This window comes from Typopeltis vanoorti, chromosome 11 (assembly GCF_054136105.1).
Source record: "Typopeltis vanoorti isolate ZY-2024b chromosome 11, IOZ_Tvanoo_1.0, whole genome shotgun sequence".
Taxonomy (NCBI): Eukaryota; Metazoa; Arthropoda; class Arachnida; order Uropygi; family Thelyphonidae; genus Typopeltis; species Typopeltis vanoorti.
The window spans coordinates 19,955,232-19,980,003 of record NC_143559.1 but is presented as its reverse complement, the minus strand read 5'-3'; the positions used below and the strand labels follow the sequence as shown (position 1 = coordinate 19,980,003).

Below are 24,772 nucleotides of genomic sequence, written 5' to 3'. Positions count from 1 at the left end.
TACTGACCTTGCTAATTTGTTCTCACACTGTATGTTTTCTTTTCTTACCATTTAATTTTCAAACTTGCATTTTTACTCATGTATCCGATCACTGTATGCTATATCTCCTCCATAATAAGTGTCTTTTCCACTGCTTGCTTGATTTGGCTGTTCATCTATTCCAGTCCCACTTTTATTTACTTGCTTGACTTTTGGTAGAGATGTACACTGTCCATGTTGGATGTATCTTAATTAATCCATCTCATTTCCTTGCAACTCATTATCCTGATGTAAGCTGACTACAGAGCTTTTCATATTCAATTACTGTAGAGTTTCACAATATATTCTGCTTGCTTTTACATATAGCCTTTCCTTGATTGGCTACCTCCCAAGTCAGTCCATAGGAGCTCATCATCTCTTTTTTTTTTCACCAACTGATGGCAGTATTGATACATCATTCAAAGCATCCATCCTGTCATGCCAATGACAGGCATAAGTAGCATGAAAGCTTTCATTTCATGCTACTTATGCCTGTTATTAATAGAAACTCAAGTCTTATTTCCTGTATGCATCTCCTCTTTCCAATCCATTTTCCCATACATAAAGTCATTCATTAAGATTATCCTCTATTTAATTGCTCAATCAGTTTGTCACACATGCACACCACCTTGCCAGGTAATATGCACTTGTGAAAAATCGGTAATAATAATGATGGAATATATAACTCCACGAAAGGAAGTAACATCTCATGACATGCTTACAATAGTATTTTTCACATTTTTGAAGCCTCTAAAACTGAAGAGTCCAGATCTGGAACCAGGAAATGATGCTTATACAGAAGAATCACTACCATCATATTCATATTCAATATTTTCCTCCTCAAGAGACCTAACTATTTGAGATTTGACTGCTAAACATATTGATAATAGATTTCAATATGCCATGTATCAACATAATTGAGACTTTCAACTCAACCTACTCTTGCAGGTGATATTCATCAGTATCAGTCAAAAGATAAAACCAAAGTGAATCAACTAAAACTTGTACAGAATAAAGCTGTATCTCCATTTCTGAACTGATGCCTCCAGTATGAACCTGAGTAGAGTGAAGCATCATATATCAGCATCAGCATGAACACAAAATGAAGAGTAGCTGCAGTATGAATCCATCTTATATTTTGCTACCTCAAAATTTCCCCATAACTACAATACATAGCTGTATTTTTTTTAACAAAGTACAATGTAGACTACTATATTAATAAAATAAATTTAATTAATACTTCCAATATTTCAGCAAAGTCAAATCAGGGAATAATCAGGGAATCCCATCATCAGGGAATAAAAAACATAAGATACAGACATGCAGGTACTACACTAAGTAATGAAGATGAAACTTGACTTTGCTGAAATATTGAAAGTATTAATTACATTTATTTTAGTTGATACAGTAGTCTATGTTGTAATTTCCTTAAAAAAACACAACTATGAATAGTCAATGTATAAACCTTACAACCAGACTAACTACAATACAAAATCTGAAATATTTGGTAACCTTTTCAACTCTTGTTTGCCAAGTCAGGGATGTAGTTATCTCATTTGTATAGTCATTTAGCAAAAAAAAAAAAAAAAAAAAAGATCATCATCAAATTCCTGATATGTACCCTCAAGGGGTGTACAAGATATGACAGTACTACATGAAAAAAAACTACATCATTACTAACTTCCTATCTACAATTTTCTTCCAAATCAGTCTGTTACTTGTCAAGACTCCAACATTATCAGATCTCATATTTCTATCGTCTAAGGCAATATACCGTATCAATCCACCTATATCTTGGTCTTCCTCTGGGTCGTTTTCCTGCCAACCTGGCAGAGAACACTTGTTTTGCTAATCTTTCCTCTCCCATTCTATTTAAGTGACCATACCACCTGAGATTAGCTCTGCTAATGCATTCCTGGATGCTGACAATGTCAAGTTCTTTCCTAATATCCTCATTTTTAATATGATATTGCCATTGATGCCATCTATTCATGCCTCTAATCTTTCTCAGGACTCTCATATCTGTGGTCTCTAGTCTTTGGTCAAGTGTTTTACTTCTGACCCAGCTCTCAGATCCACAAGTTAAAATCAGTTTGAACACTGTCTTGTATACAGCTAATTTAGTGTTCCGACTAATTTCTGTCTTATTCCATATGAATTTATTCAATTGACTTCCCACCATACCAGCTTTGCTGATTCTGTTGTCTATTTCTATATTTAATTTACCATCTTTAGTAAAAATTATGCCTAAGTAGTTGAAATGTTTTACTTGTTCCACAGGTTCTCCATTCACAACACAGTTGACATTTTCAGTGATTCTGCCTATTTTCATTGTCTTTGTCTTTTTATTGCTGACCTTCATACCATATCTATTACAACAGCTATTCAATTTAGTCAGAGAATCTTGCAGACTTGTAGTGGATTTATTTAGAAGTATAACATCATCCGCATAAAGCAAAGAGCTGACATTAACATCTCCAATTTTGATATCAGTTTTAATACCACTTTCCTTCATAATGTGATCCATATAGATAATGAATAACAGAGGGGATAATGTACATCCTTGTCTCACACCAGATTTAACATTAAACCATCTTCCTGTACTTCCTTCAATTCTAACTGCTGACTTACAACTCAAATAAAGACTAAGTATAGCTTGATATAATGCCCCATTGACACCATATAACTGCAGCGTATTGAATAGCTTCTCTCTTGGCACCTTGTCATATGCCTTTTCCAAATCGACAAAACTTAAATACAGATCTTTGTTATATTCCCATGCTTTCTCGACTATTTGTCGTAAAGTGAAGATCTGATCCTGACAGCCTCTATTTGGCCTGAATCCAGCTTGTTCTTCACCAAGCTTTTCTTCCACAATTCTTCTCAACTGTTTTTCAAGTATACTGGCATAGATCTTGCCAGGAACACTCAGTAGGGAAATACCTCTGTAATTCTCACATTCAGTTTTATTTCCCTTTTTATATATGGGTACTATGAGAGCTCTACTCCAATCATCGGGAATTCGTCCCTCTGTCCAGGCTTTCTGAACTATGCAGTGCAGCCACTGCAAGACTTTTATACCACCATACTTCAGCATTTCTGGTCAAATATCATCTACTCCTGCTGCCTTTCCACATTTCAAGCCTTTGATGGCTTTTTCTACTTCAAGTATGGATATGTATTCCTGACTGCATGCCTGGTCAGTGTTTTTTATCACTGTGCTGTCATCACTGCTTGTTTCATTTAGCAGTTTTTCAAAGTAATTACTCCATACTTCAAGGATATCTTTTTCTCCTGTTTTCATGTCACCTTTATCATCTCTAACTCCTTTTACAGCACTCTTTCCTCCATTCCTAAGCTTCTTCAACAACCTCCAGAATATTTTGCCACATTCTTGATATTTATTTTCTATATTCTTGCCAAAGTCCTCCCATGACTTTTGTTTAGCTAGTTTTACACACTGTTTAGCTTTCTTACATTTGTCTCTGTATTCTGTAAGAGTAAAAGCTGACTTATTTGCCAGGAACTTTTGATATGCTTTCTTCTTTTCCTTCACTGCCTCTTTAACTTCCTGTGTCCACCAGGGAGTTCTGATTTTTTTATCCTTGCACACAACCTCACCACATGCCTCTCTGGCAGAATCAATCAATGTTTTCTTCAAGTTTGCCACTGAATCTCCAAGGTTTGATTCCTGTTCTCAAACTCTTTCATTTTCTTTTCAATAATCTTTCTGTATTTTAGTCTACAGTTCACATCTGAGAGCTGCTCAACTTTTATTCACTTTAAAACTTTCTTACATGTTATTCTTTTCAATATGAAATTCAATTTTATCCTGCTCAAGACTAAATAGTGATCACTTCCAATTTCAAATCCTCTGTACACTCTGGTGTCCTGCACCAGGGAGAAGTCATCACTATCAACAATAACATTGTCAATGAGACTTTTCTTATTCCTAGCCTCTTCTCTCCATGTGAATTTGTGCAACATTTTTATGTTGGAAAAAAAAAAAAAGATATTCTCATCAATTATATTTCAATTAAAAACAAATAATCTAATTATTATTAGGTTTTTTTTTAAATTTAAAGTTTGAAATTGGCAAAACTTTACCAAATATAGCAATTAAAAACAGAAAACAAAACAAAGCAAAAAAAAAAAATAAATAAATAAAAATATATACGAATACCTGTTCCCGAGTTATCTTATGAGTGGCAAAGTAAACAGCTTTAGGATGGGCAAAATACAGTCCACATACAGATGCCGCAGGAATCATTGCAAGAGATTCTGTGAGACTAATGCCTGTATTCTTTGTGACATCCATAAGTTTCCAAAGTGTCTGTTTTTCCATATGATCAGGTTGACTTGGATATCCAGGGGCTGGTCTTATGCCCTTGAAATCATATGAACAAGAATAAGGATAACACACACACACACACACACACACACACACACACACACACACACACACACACACACACACACACACACACACACACACACACACACACAAAAAGGCTAAATACACTATAGTTTTATTATCATATCTTTAAATAACTTATAGTCAAGAAATCTGTATTTTGTTGTAATAAAATTTTCATATATTATTATTATTATCCAGGCCTCCATGGAGTCAAAAGACTCATCGTGGAGGTCGTTTTTAGGAAATACAAAGTCTATCATACCACGCCTTGAACCCATTAACCGTCCCCACTCCAACCACTCACTCAGGCAATGCATTCCAAGGTTCAACCACCCTCCACACAAAGAAACCACTCCTCACCCTCTTACATACAGCCTCCTTTTGTAACTTCTAGGGATGGCCCCTTGTCATCGCTCCTTCCCCCCGTTCCACCAAGTGAAAGAACTCTCCAATGTCTACCCTGTAACTGTCTCTCAACAGTTTAAAAGTCTCGATCATATCACCTCTCCTTCTTCTATCCACCGAACTCTGCAGTCGTCCACATTTTCTGTCAATCCTCATAACTCATATTGTACAGTTCTGAAACCATCTTTGTTATCTGCCTCTGTACCCTTTCCACAGTCAATTTATCCCCTTCAAATCCTGGGGACCAAATCTGAAAACAATAGTCTAAGTGTGGTCTGATCAGGGCCTTATACAACGGAATGATAACTGTTTTATATCTGCAGGTCAGTGTCCTTCTTAGTATTGCAGCAATCCTCCGAGTTACCCTCACCACCTTTGCAATATGCTCTCTGAAGTTTTCTATCAATCATCACCCCCAGATCTCGTCTCCCCTACCTTCTCCAATCAACTATGCATCCTCCCATCGATGGATCCCAAACCTCAAGACTTTACATTTTACTGCATTGAACCAACAACCCCATTTATTTGCCCATCTGTCTGGTTTATTCAAATCCTCTTGCAGAGCTGCCACATCTGCACTATTACTGATAACCCTTCCCAACTTTACATCATCTGCAAACAACTGAATGTCCCCTTGCAATCCATTGACAATATCACTGATATAAAGATAGAACAATACAGGTCCCAATACTGAGCCCTGTGGAACCTCACTTGTAACCTTCTGCTTCCTTGATATTGCCCCATCATACACAACTCTCTGATACCTATCAGTCAGCCAATCCTGAATCCATTTGACTAACACGACATTTAAACCCATGTGCTGCAACTTAAATATCAGCTTATTATGTGGCACCCTGTCAAATGCCTTTGCAAAATCCAAAAAAATGGCAGTATATGCCTTTCCCTCATTAACTGCTCTTGTCACTTTATTATACAGGGTGTTCGGGATAAATTTGACAGTTTCGTAAGGAAAAAGAAAATCTTCTTTGTATCTATTAAATTTAATGAATTGACAAAAAAACATTACAGGCAGAGTTAATTACAATACTATCAACAAGATTTACTCAAAATAACCACCATTAGCATCGATCACAACTTCAATTCTGCTTCGGAACCTCGAACAAGCTGATGCTACAGTCTCCCTGGGAAGGGCCGCAAAAACTGTTTTAATTTTATCCATTAACTGGGCTTTTGTATTACTGGAAGTGCGATTGGTGTCTTTTTCAACTGCGCCCCATACAAAATAATCCATGGGGTTAAGGTCTGGGGAGTTTGGAGGCCAAACATTTGGACTGGTGAAGTCGTAGAAATTTTCAGACAACCATTTTTGACTTTTCCCAGAGGTGTGGCAAGGGGCCGAATCCTGCTGCCATACATACGGCCTACCATTGGCTACCCTTGTTATCCAGGGCTTGACTACAGTTAGCAACTCCACGAACAAAGCCCGAATTCCAATGCCAGGGTTCTTCAACACCTGTTCCTGCAGATTTGCGAGGAATTCTGCTGTACGAACGCAATCAGATCGTCTGCTAGGGATCTTTCTTCTTGCTACATCCTCGTAGTCACCATTGCAAGTCTCTAGTTCATGCCTGATTGTTTTTACTGTATTCAGGGAGCATTGGGCAGCAGTCGTAATATCCTTATTTTGATGGCGGGCACGAATCATCATGATACAAGTTATTCTCTTCCATGATTCAGGTGGGTTCCAGCTATCCATCCTTTCTGACATCTTGTATATGAATGAAGAAGGGTCCAAACTTTTAAATGAAGAGAAGTGTGTGTTAATACATGTAACTTACGGAAAAATATAATTAATTATAAATATGTCAAATTTATCCCGAACACCATGTATATGTATTTGGAAGTATATATATTCTACTGATTGCACTGAAGAATAAAAAAATATGATATAACAATGTTATATGTGTGTGTGTGTGTGTGTGTGTGAAATATATACATAAATAAATAAATATATGTAAAAATACATGCATGCGTGCATGTGTGTATTTTTACACACACACATATATTTTTTTACACATATAAAGACTGCTAGAAGGCAAATATAGTGTAGGAAGGTGTAATGAGATGGCAATGGAAAAAGATATGCATTTGCTTTAAAATTACAGGGAATCTGTAATCTTGTTAGATCATACTGACTGTGGATAGTTTGAATTTTGGGGATTTTTGTAATTTATCATATAATATTTAGTATATCTTGTCAGTGTCCTTTGTGCTGTGTATCAATAATAGTGACTATCATAATTAGTTTGCTGATACATTATCACCCTCTTCTTCTTTTTCTTCTTCAACCTTTTGGTTCTGTCCACTGCTGGACGAAGGTCTTCCCCATGATTTTCCAGATCACTCGGTTTTCTGCCTCTCCCATCCATCTCACTCCTGTAATTTGTTCCAGTTCATCCCTCCACCTTCTTCTTCTTGGTCTTCCTCTTTGTCTTGCTCCATCCATTGGTCTCCATTCTGTTTTTTCTAATCCATCTCCTGTCACTGCATTTGGCAATATGGCCAGCCCATCTCCACTTAGCCTGTTTAATGTATTTTACAATATCCATGACGCCTGTTTGAGATCTTATCCAGATATCACTCGGTTTTCTGCCTCTCCCATCCATCTCACTCCTGTAATTTGTTCCAGTTCATCCCTCCACCTTCTTCTTCTTGGTCTTCCTCTTTGTCTTGCTCCATCCATTGGTCTCCATTCTGTTGTTTTTCTAATCCATCTCCTGTCACTGCATTTGGCAATATGGCCAGCCCATCTCCACTTAGCCTGTTTAATGTATTTTACAATATCCATGACGCCTGTTTGAGATCTTATCCAGATATTTCTTTTCATATCTCTTAATGTTATTTTTAGCATACTTCTTTCTATGTGATGTTGTGTTGTTCTCAGCTTTTTGTTTAGGGCTTCTGTTAAAGTCCATGTTTCTCCTCCATATGTTAGGACAGGAAGTAGTATGCACTGATCGAAAGCTTTCCTTTTTAGACTCATAGGGATGTCACTTCTGAGTATGTCTCTCATTTTCCCATAAGCCATCCATCCAAGGTGAATTCTTCGTTCAATCTCTTTTCTTTGGCACTTCTCATAGGATAACAATTGGCCCAAATATACATATGAAGTAACTTATTCTATTTCTTGGTTTTCAACTTTGACAATTCTATGGTTAATATATTTATTCATCATTATTTTTGTTTTTTCTCTATTTATTTTTAATCCAATTACTCTGGAGGCTTCATTTAGCTGATTTAGCCTTTCTTCCAGATTCTTCAAGATTATCTGCTATTAGGACAATATCATCTGCAAATTTCAGATGATGCAGCCTTTCTCCATTTATGTTTATTCCTTTTGTTTCCCAATCAAGGCTTCTAAAGACTTCCTCCAGTGCAGCTGTAAATAATTTGGGAGATATGGCGTCGTCTTGCCGGATGCCTTTTTGTATTGGGAACTTTTCACTGTTTTTATATAATTTAATTACACCAGTTGCATTATTGTAAATATGTTTAAGTGTTTCAATAAATGTTTTCTCAGTTCCCTGGGTTTCAAGTGCTTTTAGTGTTACAGATGTTTTAACTGAATCAAATGCTTTTTCATAGTCTATATAGGCCAGACATAAGGGTTTATTGTATTCAATTGAGTTTTCAATGAGCTGTCTTAATGTGTGAATATGGTCCAAAGTATTGTAATTCTTTCTAAATTCAGCTTGTTCACAGGATTGCATTCCCTCTAGTTTAGCCTTTATTCTATTATTTATAATTTTTGTGAAAACTTTATATATGGTGGGGAGCAGGCTTATAGGTCTGTAGTTTTTAATTTCTTCCTTATTGCCCTTTTTAACAATTAATATTAGAAGTGAATTGTTCCAATTTTTTGAAATTTTTATCTGTTTTAGGCATTTATTAAAGAGTTTAGTCAGCTGTCTGATGACAGGGCTTCCTCCCAGTTTTAAGAAGTCTACCATAATTCCATCTTCTCCTGGGGCTTTTCCATTCTTCACTTCTTGCAGTGCCATTTCCACTTCGCCTTGTAAGATCTCAGGGGCATCATGTTCTTCCTCACTCAAGTTATCCATAGATGATTCTTGGATGTCCTTCCCTTCTAAGATGCAAAGAACCATCATCAGGGTTCCTGAACTGAATGTGAGTTAGCTAGTATCATATGGAGGTGGAAGGGTTCTCCCTCCTGGAAACTTGGGTTTTTCATCCTGCAAAACAAGCAAATGACCAGAAGAACAAATTCATAAATACAGCCATAGGCAGAACAATGCAGTTAGGTTAACTACTCTATCACAAACAGTATTCAGTTTCTAAGAAGCCAAGTTACTTGTCCGTGACAGGCCAATGAGCCTAACATGAAAGGGAAAATGCTACAGAAAATGATTTAAGATGAAATATTCTTATGTACGTTAATGACACAAAGCTGCATAGAGCAAGAGTCGATGAAGATGATATAGAGATCCTCCAACATGACTTAAGTACACTGGGGGGAGGAGTACTTAACTGAACTCCAAGAAATTGGTGAGAACAGGGATTTAGGGGTTATTCTGGACAGAGAGTTGAAGTTTAAAGGACATATTACAAAGGTGGCTATTGAAGAAGAACACTCTGACAAGCAGCGATAAAGAGGTTATTATTCCCCTTTAATAAGGCTGCATCTGGATTACTGCATGCAGATCTGGTAGCCTTGTCCAGGATAAAGAAGTAGTGGAAAGATCCAGAGGCAAGTGACCAAGATTGTGATAAGTTTATAAAATGCTCCCAATGAGAATAGATTGAGGGTCTATGAGCTTCAAAAACTAAGTGATAGGAAAACAAGAGAGTAAATAATAGAACCATAATAAGTTATTAAAGGGATTTTATAGGATTAATACTGAAGACTTTCAGTACATGGCAGGAAGGGAAAGGACAAGGGATTGCTCCTGGAAAATGTACAACAGTATGGTTAGCAAGGGTGTAGGATAAGATTTTTTCTTTGGAGGTTGTTGAATGAGTGAAATGGATTGCCAGAAGTGGGCATGAGTGCTTCATCACTGAAAGAGTTCAATGAGAGGTATGTTAGGTATTGTATGAAGATTGGTTTAGAATGGGTTTCCTACATTGAATCTTTGACTGCATGGAGATACTGGAGAAATAATAATAATAAAGAAGAAAAATAATAACAATAATAATAATATCTCATCTCTTCCACTTAATTCCTTCAAAATTTCTCCTATATACAACTTCTCAACAAAATACTATATACACTCCAAGCTTAGTGTATTTATACTTCTAACAAATGCACCTTAATCTATAGTAATATATCTATGTTATCAGCTCAGCTAATGCCTTTTTGTTTCCATATAGGGAGTAGGAGAGGCCATTTTAGTCTAACTTTTGGAGACTGAATGGGCAGTTCAATCGCCAATCAGAGATAGCTGACCAAAAACTATCACTAATTAATCATCTATAGGACTTGTCCCTATTCTTTAGTGAATTCACCATGTGTGTGTGTGTGTGACTTATGCAACATTGATACAGGCATTGTGCAAACAGGACTTTAGGTGCCCCTCTACATTGGTTATTGGATAATTCTTTCATAATTGTTCTTCCTCTGTTGTTGTGTACCAGTCTTGTGTCCATCGTCTTTGCTTAGGTTCTTCTTCTTTCTTACACTCTTCTTGTCTTTTACCTTGACAGAAGTTTCTGTCTTTTATCAGAGAATATTGAAAATCATGCATCAACCTTTCATTCTGCTCCGAATGCCTGTATAGACTTCCTCCTCTCTTATTTTGCTACTCTCTCTTTACCTGACTAGATCTTTCTCTTCTCTCCTCCCTGTTTACTTGCCTTACTCCCTTATATCTGTGCTTATAAAGGGCTATGTCTTACTACTGCATCATAAGGAATTATCTTCTTGATAGAATCCAATCAGAGGGGTGTCAGAACTATAAGTAGGTTCTAATACATTCACTATCAGTCCCTTCACCACCACTCTCTTCACAATCAAGCTTCTCATATGATATTGCATTAATGAGGATGAAATATACTGAGGAAATCCTCGGTGAATACCTCAACTATATTCTTTGCATTAGTTTCCAATTTACCATCTTAACCATTAACATTATCTACCCATAATCATTCTTTCTTCTAATTGCCACATATCACAAGAACTCTATGATTTTTAGTGGCTTCATTAGCTAATACTGTTTATACTGTACGTTTGCTATCCTTACCAACCAAGTCACTTTCTGGCCTGCTATTTGTATTTCTCATATAACTCATTATTACCTTTCATCTTGTACTGCCTTCATAAAGCCTCCTTTTTCTATACTGCATACTTAATCTCTTCATTCATCCATTTTACTCCTATCTTATTTAGACTTTTCACCTCTGGAACAAACTCAGGCATTGCTGATGTTAAACACCTCTAGATGAGGGCTGGAGCAGCATATGTCTCCATTCCACCCACCTCCTCTTTCCATGATATAGGTCCCATTTATTTATTAAGTTTTCATAATCACTGGCCTTTGTAGTTTCATATACATCCACATATATCATCACAGAAGCTACAACCTAGGTGGTCACTTCATGATTCACTCTCACTAACCAAAGGAAGATTAGATACCCGATTCATGATTACATTCTCTGATTATAAAAACAGATCTAAACCCTTAACCCTCATATATCTTCTGTTAGATACTGCTTAAGTTGGTTTCCTCTCAAGAACTCAAGAAATTTATTTTTCTTTATTCCCTGATGCTAATATTTGATTCTAATAAATATTACCATATCCTTCCTGTCAGGATATCATTCTCATCCCACTACATTTTACTTATTTCAACTATTTTGGGGCAAATAAAATTAACTAATGCACTCATTTTATCTTCTTATTTCTGATAAATCCTGGCATTTGTAAACAAGCAAAAAATTCATTTCTTCATCTATAACCAACTCTTGCCTATGCAACCCTTCATCTATGACTTCTCCACACCTGCTCCTATATAACTTTTTAGTCCATATATCTCACCAGACTCAGCAACTTCCCAATCTGGTCTCCATACACTGTTTCAGTGAATCCCCCCCCCCCCTATTTCCCTGCATTCCTGTTCTCACATTCTCATCTCTTGCCACTATTCTCCCTTCCATTCACACACACACTTTGGTCTCACCTGTTTTACTCTTCTGCTAATTCACTTCAGCTCTGTTTTCCTCCTATCTCTTGTTCACATTACTCCATTAGCCTTCCTTCTAGCAACAGTCACTCCAGTTGATTAACACCAAAACATTTAAATGTGATCCATCTCATTTATGTATTCTATTCTATTCATTCTTTGAATACATTTCACATATCAAAAAACTGCACATCTCTCACCTCACACAGCTATGTTAGTGTATCATTCTTGATTTCTGCTCACAGTTTCAAGCTCAATGATCATCATATCAAGGCAACACACCAACTACTCTTCTTACCATCCTACCACACTGTTGCCTTTCACTCTCCTCAACAATCTCCTGACTTGGAAAACAAACCTTGTGCACTTTCTCATATCTTTCCCCAAAATAACCGGAATCTGAACTTGGCTTGTGTGCATTTTCTAGTTATGAATGATGCTAGGTATCGTGAGTGTGCAATTTTCTGCACCAGTCTGGCAAGTGACATCATCTTGTGTGAACTGGTTTGTTGTTCTGGCTGCTTTTTTGTTAGTGCTTACAAGCAAGTTTGGCAATTTTGTGATGGCTTACCACAAGGAACAGAGAGTGTGTACATGAAATTTTGTTTTCTTTTGGGTAAAACTGTAGCTGAAACTATTGTTATGCTTCGGCAAGCCTTTAAGGATGATGCTTTAAGTAAAATGCAGGTCTATGAATGGTTTGCCCATTTCAAAAATGGGAACATGTCAGTTGAAGACCAACCACAATCTGGCTGATCTTTGACAAGCAGAAATGATGAAAATATCAAAAAGGTTTGCCAAGCAATCAATGAAGATCATCAAAAGACCACTGACCAAGTTTCTGAAGAGACGAATTTGTCATGAACTTCATGTCAGTGAATTTTAACAGAAAGTTTGCAAGTGAAATGTGTGTCTGCTAAATTTTTCCTTGTTTGCTCACAGATGATAAAAAAAAATCATGTGAATGTTTGCCATGATTTGAGGGAACAAGTTCTTCCCACAGATAAAGAAAAAAAACCATTAAAGAGCAGCAATTCATTGATGTGGACAAAGTGAAAGAAACATTGCTGGAGGCCATAAACAGTATTCCAGTTGAACAGTTCCAGAATTGATTCCAGCAGTGGAAAAAATGTTGGGACAGGTGCAGTGACTCGCATATAGAGTATTTTGAAGGAGACTAGAATATGGTATTATAAACTTTAATAAAAATTTAAAAAAAATAATTCCAGTTATTTTTAGGTACTCCTCATATATATATATATATTATTATTATTATTATGTGACACCTCCAAGGAGTCCAAAGGCTCATCGAGGGAGGGCACCTGCTCTATCTCTCCATCTCTACAGCTCAATCCACCAATACAGCGAATTGCAACTATCATCATGGCCAACCAGACTGGCTTGGTGGCCGAATGGTTAGCATATCTGATCTCCAGTCAAAAGGCTGGAGAGAAGATATGCTAACCTCCAGGAAACCTCCCTGGAGGTTGGAATCCCGTCTTGGGCATGAATGTTTGTGATTGTTTGTGAAAATACTAGTGGTCGTGGACAGTAGATGGCATTGGTGTAGATGATGCAGTGGAGACAGAGAGTTGTAGAGAAGGTGCCTTCTCTCGATGAGTATTTGGACTTCCTGGAGGTGTCACATAATAATAATAATAATAATAATGATTACATGGAACATGAACCTGTAAAATGTGGAGTCTTTGTGTTGCAAATTCTCTTTCAGTGCCAATGGATACAATTCTAAGAATGTCTGAAATCTTTACTGTTTTTCAAATACCATATATTTTTTTTCTCTTAAAGGTTTAAATTATTTATCTTCTATAAATTTATCTATAATATAACAATGAGAAAGTTTTTCTCATTGTTATATTATAAATTCCTATACAAGTTTCTAAAATTATAAGAAACTTTCAAAAGTTAAAATTTGTGAAACATCTAGCACTATAAATTTTTTCGCAAGCATAATTTATTCTAACACTATAAATTTGTGTTGTAATAATTATATTATCATTATTATTGTGCACACTCCTCCAGAAAGTCTAAAATCAAGGGAGCCCTTCTATGGCATTTGAGATCTACCTGTCAAATTCACTTAGAACACATGTTCACAGAATATACATTCATAACATCAAGTGGTAGCCCATTTCACACACACATACGACATACCATGAGAAAGAACTGGACTTGCATCTTAACTATGCTGTTTCTCCACTTCTGGGGATACCTCCAGAGTTCTCCCTCTGCTTGCTGTGAGCTGCAAAATGTTGTTTATATGTTTTTATCATATCTTATCTCAATGGTCTCTTTTCTCAAACTTTGAAGACCGTGTTTCTTCAATATGCTCTCAGATAACAATTCCATAGGATATATTGTGATTATCCTCGGCAAGATCTTTTAATCTGTCTCTTCACCTTCATGAAATCAAGGTTTTCATATCTTAGCACAGTCGTCCAGAATCTCAAAGCCTTGCAACATGGGAGAATAAATTCCATATTCTTACCAGTTATTGTTCTCTTCATTGTAGTTATCTAATGTAATGACTAAACCGTCTGTGCAATGAAGCTCTAAACTTTAATTCGGTGTTCTCATAATAATCCTCGAGCCTCTAGTGTCACTGATTACCTTGCAGCAAATTCCCATTAATATAATATTCTAGCTGTACATTCTAAGTAAAAAATGCATAACCTTACACTTAGCAATATGAAACTGATACATTATTCATATTTTCTCATAGAATCAGTCTCTGTTCAAGTCAGGCTGCAGGGATTCTGCATTAGATATGACCCTTAAGCACTCACCCCCAACTTAATATCATTAATAAATAACTGTATATCACCCTCTATACCATCCCAGTATCATCATTAAGATGCACATTGAACAACAAGGATCTAAGTATAGAATTCTTTGGCACATCTGGTTACTCTCCTTCTTTTAGACAGCTCCTTCATACACCCCTTTCTGCACCGCTTTCAATCAGCCATTCTCTTATCCACATCAGGTCTGGTTTGCATAAACATCCCTTTGAATATGTAACAATCTCCTACATGGAATCCTATTGCAAATTCCAGAAGTACCATAGTTTATCCATTTTCTCTCTCTCCAGGTGTATAGTCACTCTACTATAGAATGTGAGCAGAGTGCCATAGCAAGATTTTCCTCTACCAAAACCAAATCTATACAGTCCACTGTAGGAGATCAAAATGATATATTATTATTATTACTATTATGTGCCAACAGCATCGAATGATTCATTCCCTTCCAACTACTAACTGCGCTCAAACTTGCTTAACTTTTTGTGTCAGCCATTAGTAGCAGAGGCTCTACCAATTGACCAACCTTTGCTGGCTAATCTACACACCTTTGACGATATGTCCTTACTACCTATTCAACACCTTAACGAACACTCTAGATATGCTGATTGGTCTGTAATTGGTTGCTTTAGTTCCTTGCTTCACCCTTGTGTAATGAAATTATCTTGTCCTTCTTCCACTCTTCAGGGAGTTTGCTCATGCTAAAACTGAAGTTCATCAACCAGGTCAAGGAAAATGCTAATTCTCTTACACACACCTGTGGCACTCATATACTGATATTCCATCTAACCCCACTTTTCTGTTCAAAACATGCTCTTGCAATAGCTTTATTACTTCTAACTCATCCAACTCTATTCTTTTGTCTGGTTCTCCCTTCAGCATTCATTCAGAGAGATAATAGGTCTGTCTGGAATGTATATCTTACTAAAGTGATCATCACTCAATAACTTGACTATTTCTAGTGGTCTGACTTTTCTACCATCTGTAATCAATAAAAATATTCTTCCATAATTACTCGTCTTTCTCCTTGCAACATAGTGAGAAAATTCTCTTGGATTTCCTAAGGCCTGTTTAGCTAATTTCTTTTTATGAGGTGAGGGGAGGAGTTCTGTTAATAGGGTTGGAAGAGACTGATAAGTCTGAGGAAAAGCTTATGTAACAACAATAAGGCATCAGTATATTTGTAAATAGGCTGATCACATCCAGACTGGCTAAGAAGCTCATTCTCAGATTGTATCTTTAGTATTTTTCAGTAAAATCTCTGGAATATCAAATGCATAAGTTTTTTTTTTTTTTTTTTTTTTTTTTTTTTTTTTTTTCCCAGCTGTATAGTGCTGATAGTTGATAAGTTGTATATTGGGGAATTTTTAGTATCCCCAACTTGGTGCAAAGGAACCTCTAATTTATAAACTTTAGGTGCATTAGATCCTTGGAATGTTTGGAAGTTGACTGGTTTTAGGACCAGCTGCTGATATCCTTTATTTTGGTTATTAACACTAATGAATCAAACATAGTCTACACATTAACACTTACTATAATAAAAACATCTATTTCATAATGAGGATCTTCTCATGTCAACAGAGTGAACATGCAAAAAATGGGCCATTATATGAAGTGAGAATGAAATACAAACTTTATAAAGTGTATTCTTTCTACCACTTCTCAGTAATATGGTACTATTAAAAACATAGAACAAAATAGGTGGAATGGTGATTATTATTCTCAGACCTCCATGTAGTCAAAGACTCATAATGGGAGATTCCCCCCCCCCTCCCATCATACCATGCTTTGAATATATTCACATTCTCTGCAGACACTACACTCTAAGGAAATGTATTCCAATCATTGACCACTCTCCATGCAAAACACCTGCTTCTCATCCCTTTGGTCACACCCTCCTGATACCATTTTCGGGGATGATCTTTTATTCTGCTAACCTAACCTTCCCCAATATCATTAACATACAGGTTAAACAGCAATAGTCCTAAATATACCCTTGAAGAGAGTGGTTAAATTCTAAACGAATAAGCTCCGGTGCCCTTAAAGTAAGGATCATAAATGTGAGGTTATTGCTAGATTGTCACAGCATTTTTTTAAAAAATTTTTATTTATTTATTTATTCTGGTGGAGTTTGTTTAGACCCTTCCCCTTTAATATGTATTAATCCATTTATCCATTCTGATGCTAATTGCATATCCTGATATGAAGAACTAGCACCTAGGGTCTGTACCTCTGCACATGTTATGCACCCGAAACCACCATCCTTACAAAATAACCAATTGTATTTACCTTTGAATGTGATCCACTGGTCAAGTGTCCAGCAAGTCAGCAAATCTTTCCTTTCGTTCAAAGTATTAATATTATTGCATTGCAATGCAACTGATGGGATTCTGTGTTTCTGGATTCGTTACAGACCTCTTTCTCTTCAGAAACTACGCACACAAACTGTCATTACAAATTTGTTTTGTGTTATCACTGTCATCCGAGCTATTTTTCCGTTTAAAGAAGGTAACAATGTACTTATCCATAGTTGAAATACCATACTTACTCGAATATAAGTCACCCTTGCATATAACTCGTACCCCTGATTTTACTTTTCTAAAAAAGAAATGAAAACGTTTTGCATATACCTTGCACATGAAAAAAAAGCTTAAACACGTTCAGATCGGGGCGATAGTAACTTGCTCCCTGCAGTAAACAACATGTCCTCGCCAATAGCCACTATACTGCAGAGGCAAGAAAAACAAGTACTTTTATGATGTCAGTGAATAAGATAAGAACAGTCTGTGTAATATATTTCTCAAAAATAGTGCAATTAGAGACAACTGGGATAAAAACGGCACTAATTAATTAATCACGTGTCCCCTCATACAGAAACTATGTTGTAAGACTCAATCAAAACGATATGTTGCACCAGCAAACAGTATCTAACTAAAAACTATTGTTATTAGTTAGTCCACCGCAAAGCAGCAATAAAATCCAAACGTGTTAAAATTCGTAAAGGTGTTAAAACTAAAAAATCTATATATATACAATGAATGTTGTTATGGCAGTTTCACATATTATGGAATTCAGTTAAAGAGAGTTAGCATTTCAACTCAATTGTGGGCTTGTTTTTATCTTTTGGTTGCACAATCTTTTGTTAATACCAATCATATGCACTTCTTCATAACCTGCCATTGCTGTCTGTTTTATGCCCTGCTTTCAGTTCTCACTAGTCATTCGTGAAGGATTGTTCATTACATATCTCAAGTCTTGTAAATTACTGGCAGTGCCATCGACAGGGTGTAGCAGAGAGGCAGCCTGCCTCATGGCTCCACTTAATTAAGGATGCTCATTCAGCCATACAGCCATATTGCGGTAGGCACCGTATTAGGGCACAAGATATTTTACAACATCTGATGTAGATGCAATAGATTTATTTGAAGAATTAAGAATTCTCTCAAAAATAATACAAGAGAAATGTGGTCTATGCCAAATTTTATCATATATATATATATATATATATATATATATATATATACACACACACACACATACAGTATATACAGGGTGTTCGGGATAAATTTGACATATTTATAATTAATTATATTTTTCCGTAAGTTACATGTATTAACACACACTTCTCTTCATTTAAAAGTTTGGACCCTTCTTCATTCATATACAAGATGTCAGAAAGGATGGATAGCTGGAACCCACCTGAATCATGGAAGAGAATAACTTGTATCATGATGATTCGTGCCCGCCATCAAAATAAGGATATTACGACTGCTGCCCAATGCTCCCTGAATACAGTAAAAACAATCAGGCATGAACTAGAGACTTGCAATGGTGACTACGAGGATGTAGCAAGAAGAAAGATCCCTAGCAGACGATCTGATTGCGTTCGTACAGCAGAATTCCTCGCAAATCTGCAGGAACAGGTGTTGAAGAACCCTGGCATTGGAATTCGGGCTTTGTTCGTGGAGTTGCTAACTGTAGTCAAGCCCTGGATAACAAGGGTAGCCAATGGTAGGCCGTATGTATGGCAGCAGGATTCGGCCCCTTGCCACACCTCTGGGAAAAGTCAAAAATGGTTGTCTGAAAATTTCTACGACTTCACCAGTCCAAATGTTTGGCCTCCAAACTCCCCAGACCTTAACCCCATGGATTATTTTGTATGGGGCGCAGTTGAAAAAGACACCAATCGCACTTCCAGTAATACAAAAGCCCAGTTAATGGATAAAATTAAAACAGTTTTTGCGGCCCTTCCCAGGGAGACTGTAGCATCAGCTTGTTCGAGGTTCCGAAGCAGAATTGAAGCTGTGATCGATGCTAATGGTGGTTATTTTGAGTAAATCTTGTTGATAGCATTGTAATTAACTCTGCCTGTAATGTTTTTTTGTCAATTCATTAAATTTAATAGATACAAAGAAGATTTTCTTTTTCCTTACGAAACTGTCAAATTTATCCCGAACACCCTGTATATATATATATTTAGCGTAGCAAGTGCGGAAAGAAGTTTTTCCAAGCTTAAACTGATTAAAAATTATTTGTGAACAGTAGTGACTCAAGAAAGTTTGGTTGGTCTAGCAACTATATCGATAGAGGCGGACATAGTTTATAATTTTAATTTAGGAGAGCTTATAAATAGTTTTATTGTGTGATATCCCCATAGAGAAAACATTTAATTAATATTATTATGTAATTGTTTTGCATTAATGTTTCTGTTGTAATAAAACTTAACAGCAATTGGAGATTTTCTTACATTTTTGTCTTATAATCCATCAGGGGTGATATTTAATTGTTTAAATATCACCCCTGATTACTGGTAACTTCTGCTTGAAATAATGGGAAAGAAGATGATGCTATTTGGGTAGGATGCACACAAGGAAACTGCTCTCTAGGCCAGAAATAGCAATAGTGAATGGGAGATTCTTGGTGAGTCACACCCATTTTCAGTTTCTTCCTGAAGACTTTAGTTTCTGAAAATTCCCGCATATATCTCACACCCCGGATTTTTTAGCCTTAATTTTGGGAAAGAAGTGCAAGTTATATTCGAGTAAATATGGTAGTAGGACTACATAAACACAAAAATATCACACGACTTTCTTCGTACTTCTCACATTCAAGAGCTCTGATAAAGAACTACTAATCTGCTGTTCTATTGTTGGTTACTGACTGTTGCTGACAGTGTTGCCAACCAGAAAAGAAAAAATATCTCTATGAGTCTGTCAAAATTCCACTATACTACGCTTTAATAATGTTTGCTTGTCAATCGCTGCAAGATAATGCATTACAGGAAGCTCCAAACCTCCCCGTCCCTTTCATCATGCATTCGTAATCAGGCAACTGTTGATATTGACTTTATATACACATTCAAACTGTAAACAATTGTTGAATAAGAACACAATAATGCAGGCATAATTACTGTAAAGAGAGAAAAGTCACAAAACAGAAAAATGTTCTGGGTCAGGTCGCGGTGCATAGAAAGTTCAGGGGCTGGGTCCTGGCAGAATTTAATCAGTGCTTGAATTTAACCAATGACTTTCCTCTTCTGGGATATTACCCCCCCCCCCCCCCCCACACACACACACAACTTGCTGATACCTATCAGACAGCCTATCTTCAATCCAATGCACTAATCTACGAGGGATGTCAGAAAGTAAGTTCCATTTTTAAATATTTTCACTGCAGTGCTGCAATCGCAATGGTGCGCATGTGTGCTGAGTTTGTTGATTCATTAGCAAGGCGGTGATGCCATTTTCAGACATTCTCGCAGTGCATACGCTTCTTGGCATGTGTTTATAATGTCTAAGAAAATCGAATCACCTGCCGCATGTGAAATTAGGTCAGATATCCATTTCTTGAATGCGAGGAATGTTATTAAAGCAGCTGAAATTCATCGGCAAATTATTGAGGTTTATGGAGAACATGTAATGAGTGATTCAATGGTACAAAGATGGGTAAGACTTTTTAATGAAGGAAGGACAGATGTGCATGATGATGAACGGAGTGGGCGACCATCTTTAGTGACTGACGATTTGGTGCATTCAGCTGAAGAGAAGATTCGGCATGCTTACCAGGGGTGTTGTTTTGATTCATGATAACGCTCGCCGACACATGGCCGGCATAACACAACAACTTCTTGCCACTGGGAACAATTCCACCATCCCCTATATAGTCCTGACTTCGCGGCAAGCGACTTTCACCTGTTCAAACATCTGAAATCTTTCCTTGGTGGTCGGTGGTTTCAAGACAACAATGAGGTCAAAGAAGCAATCAATATGTGGTTTGCATCACAGGCGGCAACCTTCTACGACGAAGGTATACAACGTTTGGTGCCCCGTTATGATAAGTGTATGAACAATGGCAGAAATTATGTAGAAAACTAGTGAAAGATGTCTACTTTAATTTCCAATAAATTTTTTTTTTGTAAGTATATTTTTGTTTCTCTGACAGCCCATCAGAACTTACTTTCTGGATGTCCCTCGTAATATCCAACCCCATCTGTTCTAGTTTAACTCTCAACTTATCATGTGGCAATCTATTAAAAGCCTTTGTAAAATCTAAGTATGATACTGTGTATCCATTTCCTTGTCCATTGCACCTGTCACCTTATTGTAATAAGTAAGCAGATTACTAAAACATGACCTTTCTTTACCCAATCCATGCATGTCCATCAAAGAGATTAAGCTGTCAGCCCATTTTGGATCTTGATTCTCACTAACATCTCCAACACTTTAACCACAACACTTGGCACAGATTGGTCTATAATTTGAAGCTAATGTTCTGTCACCTCCCAGTACAGTCTTGCCTTAATTCCACTCCTTTGGAACATGAATCAGTGTAAGACTCATATTAAACAAGTATGCCAAAACAGATGCCAACTTCCTGGCACATTCACTCAAAACATGTGGTGATATATCATCAAGTTCCACAGATTTATTAACATTGAGTTTGCCCAATTCCCCATATTCCTCTTGTTCACTCACAGTCAGTCTCTCCTCCTCCCCTTTCACTGCTCTTGGACTATGCATGATATCACAGTCACACAGATGAAATGCCTTTATGAACCACTCATTTAATTTATCAAGTATATCTTCTGTAGTAGTTATCTTCAACCAGTGCCATCTTTCCATAATCATTCTGTTTTCTGCTGACTACATATTGACTGAAGCTCCCTATCGTTTTTCTTAGCCTCATTAGCTAACCACTGCTCATACTGCAGCAGTCATGGAACTGATTATTACCAATGATCTTATGTTTCTTATATAATGCCTTCTTCCTCTGTATTTCATGAATAATCTCTGCGTTCATCCATTTCATACCTACCTTGTTTATCCTTCTGTCCCTCAAAATACAGTTAGGCATTGCATCTACTAGATAATTCTTGAATATCACCCAAGCAGCATTGATCTCCTTTCTACCAAACTGCTCATTCCATGCAATGGCTACAAGCTACCTCCTGAGCTTTTCATAATAAGCAGCCTTGTAGTTCCACATATATCCTTTCCTCACAGAAATCATCATCACATGGCCGGCAACCATCCAGGTAATCATTTCGTGCTCACTATCACCAACCGGAGGGAGATTTGACAACTCATTTATAATGGCATCCTCTGATGAGATAATCTTATCCAAGACCCTCGATCCTTTCATGCCCTCTATTACATACTGACTGAGGTAGTTGTCCCTCAAAAAAATTCAAGAAATTTATTTTCTTTACTTCCGAATGCTATCTCATCATCATAATCTATATTTCCATAATTAAAATCACCCATAGTGATCACCTTTTCCTATTTGCTTATACATTTCATGGTCACAACACTCCACATCTACCTACCTCCACCAGGTCTGATATCCAACTACATTCCATGCTATTCACCTCTATCTCATACCATACTGCCTCAAAATCACTGCCACTATTTCCCCCTAGCATCTCTATCTTGCATGAGAATAACTCCTTTTTTCCTCCACCTCCTTTTTTTTTTTTTTTACAGTTTCTGTCTTCACAAAAAATATCTTAACACCCCCCCCCCCCCTCCATCTCTGTTCCTGTCAGGCTGTCATCCTCTTGCAACCACTTATTCCAATAATTTTGGGTGAATAAACTCAATCAGTTCAACAATTTCATTCCCCTTGTTTCTGATACTTCTAACATTCGTATACAAGCATAACAGTTCATTTCTAGATATATATAACAAATTTCATTGATATCACATATTAGATGTGATTTCTCCATGCCTTCCTTACTCTCATTACTCATCCCATTACCCTCTTCAAACTTAACTGTTCCCATACATCCTAAGTCATCCCATTTCTTTCTTGTCTATTCACACTTCCACATCCTCTTTGGACATCTATCTTTCTCATGCTGAGTTCCCCTGTCTGCCCCAACTCCCCACCATGTCCTTGTCTGTTTTGCACATTTGTTTTCTCATTCTCTACACTCACTTCTCCATTGATAACCACTGCTTCAATCCCTCCTTCCCTACTCTTCTGCTTTTTCTTACTTGCTCAGATCCATTCCTTGCACTCATTACGCTCCCTTCTAGCAGAAGCCTCTCCTTCTCCTTTTGGTAGAAGGAGAGGCTTCTAGTAGAAGGAGAGGCTTCTAGCAGAAGCCTCTCCTTCTACCAAAATCATTCAAATGCAGTCTGTCACTCTTATACATTCATCATTCAAACTCATCCTACACACACCCATTCACACATTGCACTCCTTTCTCTTCTTAACCACTTCTGCTAATGTATTTCATAATCCTTGCTTTCCACCTCATCTCATCACTGTCATACCTCAACAACACACTGTCTATCTTTCTTCTTATACTATTATCTTTTATTCTTCTCCTGATATCCAGTCTTAAATTCTCCTTGTTCCCAGTCAAGTCATTTGTTCCTACTACTACCAACCCTTTTGCTCACTAACTCTTCATATACAATGCCTCAATCACTCTACTCATTTTTCCTCCTGAAAAAAAAATCTTGTGCATCATCTCATTCACCAACCTCTAATAATTAAATCTCGATACATTACCACTCACAAATCTTTCATTATCTCTTTTATTTGGACATCATTACAAGGCATTATATCATTACACTCCACATCTGTTTCATCTCTTGTCTCATTTTCTTCAACTCTGCCTTGAAATCTTGCATCATTTTTTTGCTGTCATTCTCTCCCCCTCTCTATTTTACTCTCAGTCACACATGCTTTTAATCCATATCTTGCTCCTTATTTTCCACTTATCCTTACTTGCACTCTGGTTTTCACATCATTCTTGAACTTTTCAGTGATCAGTTACTCTCTTTTTTTTACCATTAGTTCTAAGATTTGCATGACCTTCCTCAATATCTATGTCACTTATGCTGCCATGTTCTCAACTTTGATTCAAACAAACCTCATGGGCCATCAGCATATTGCACTTCCTGCATACCCACATTCCTTCCGTTCTCTTATTCAGCCTCTCCACATAAATATCAGTAACAGCTCCCCACACATGCATATTACACTCACAGCACCAGACCATTCTTGAAAAATCCATGCCATTCACTTTATTTGTCTTTTTTGCCTATTTACGTAATGATCCCCCTTCCATTGCCATTTCTTTACTGCATTCCAGTTACAAATATCACACAGCAACACCCAATCTACAGATTATGCAGCATCACACAATAAATATAAAATTATCTTATCTTGCTGCAGCTCATACAACAACCGATGCATTAGGCTTTCTATCTTATTGTCAGCAGAACATCACTGGTGTAATCCTTTCGAGTCAAGATAAGTTTTGTTTTCTGTTGTATTGGCAAAAATTGTATATATTTCAGTGATAATTGATTATAATCACTGATATGTATACAATTATGAGGGTTCTAAAAAGTTGTGATAATCCAAGGAACTGAGGTAGAACCATGTAACTTACATATCATTCTACATATTTCCCACAAAATGTTATACACTTGTTACAATGC

The 24,772-nt window shown here is 36.8% G+C and overlaps 1 protein-coding gene across 3 annotated transcripts in view; it reads right to left on the bottom strand.

Moving 5' to 3' along the window:
• Positions 1–24,772, bottom strand: part of LOC150101351 (methionine synthase-like) — an 815,136-nt gene that overhangs the window by 25,800 nt on the left and 764,564 nt on the right. For all 3 annotated transcript variants that reach the window (XM_090400909.1, XM_090400910.1, XM_090400911.1), the window contains exon 34: positions 4,202–4,405. In XM_090400909.1, coding sequence (XP_090257035.1) covers positions 4,202–4,405 — 204 coding nt within the window. The remainder of the gene's footprint in view (positions 1–4,201; positions 4,406–24,772) is intronic.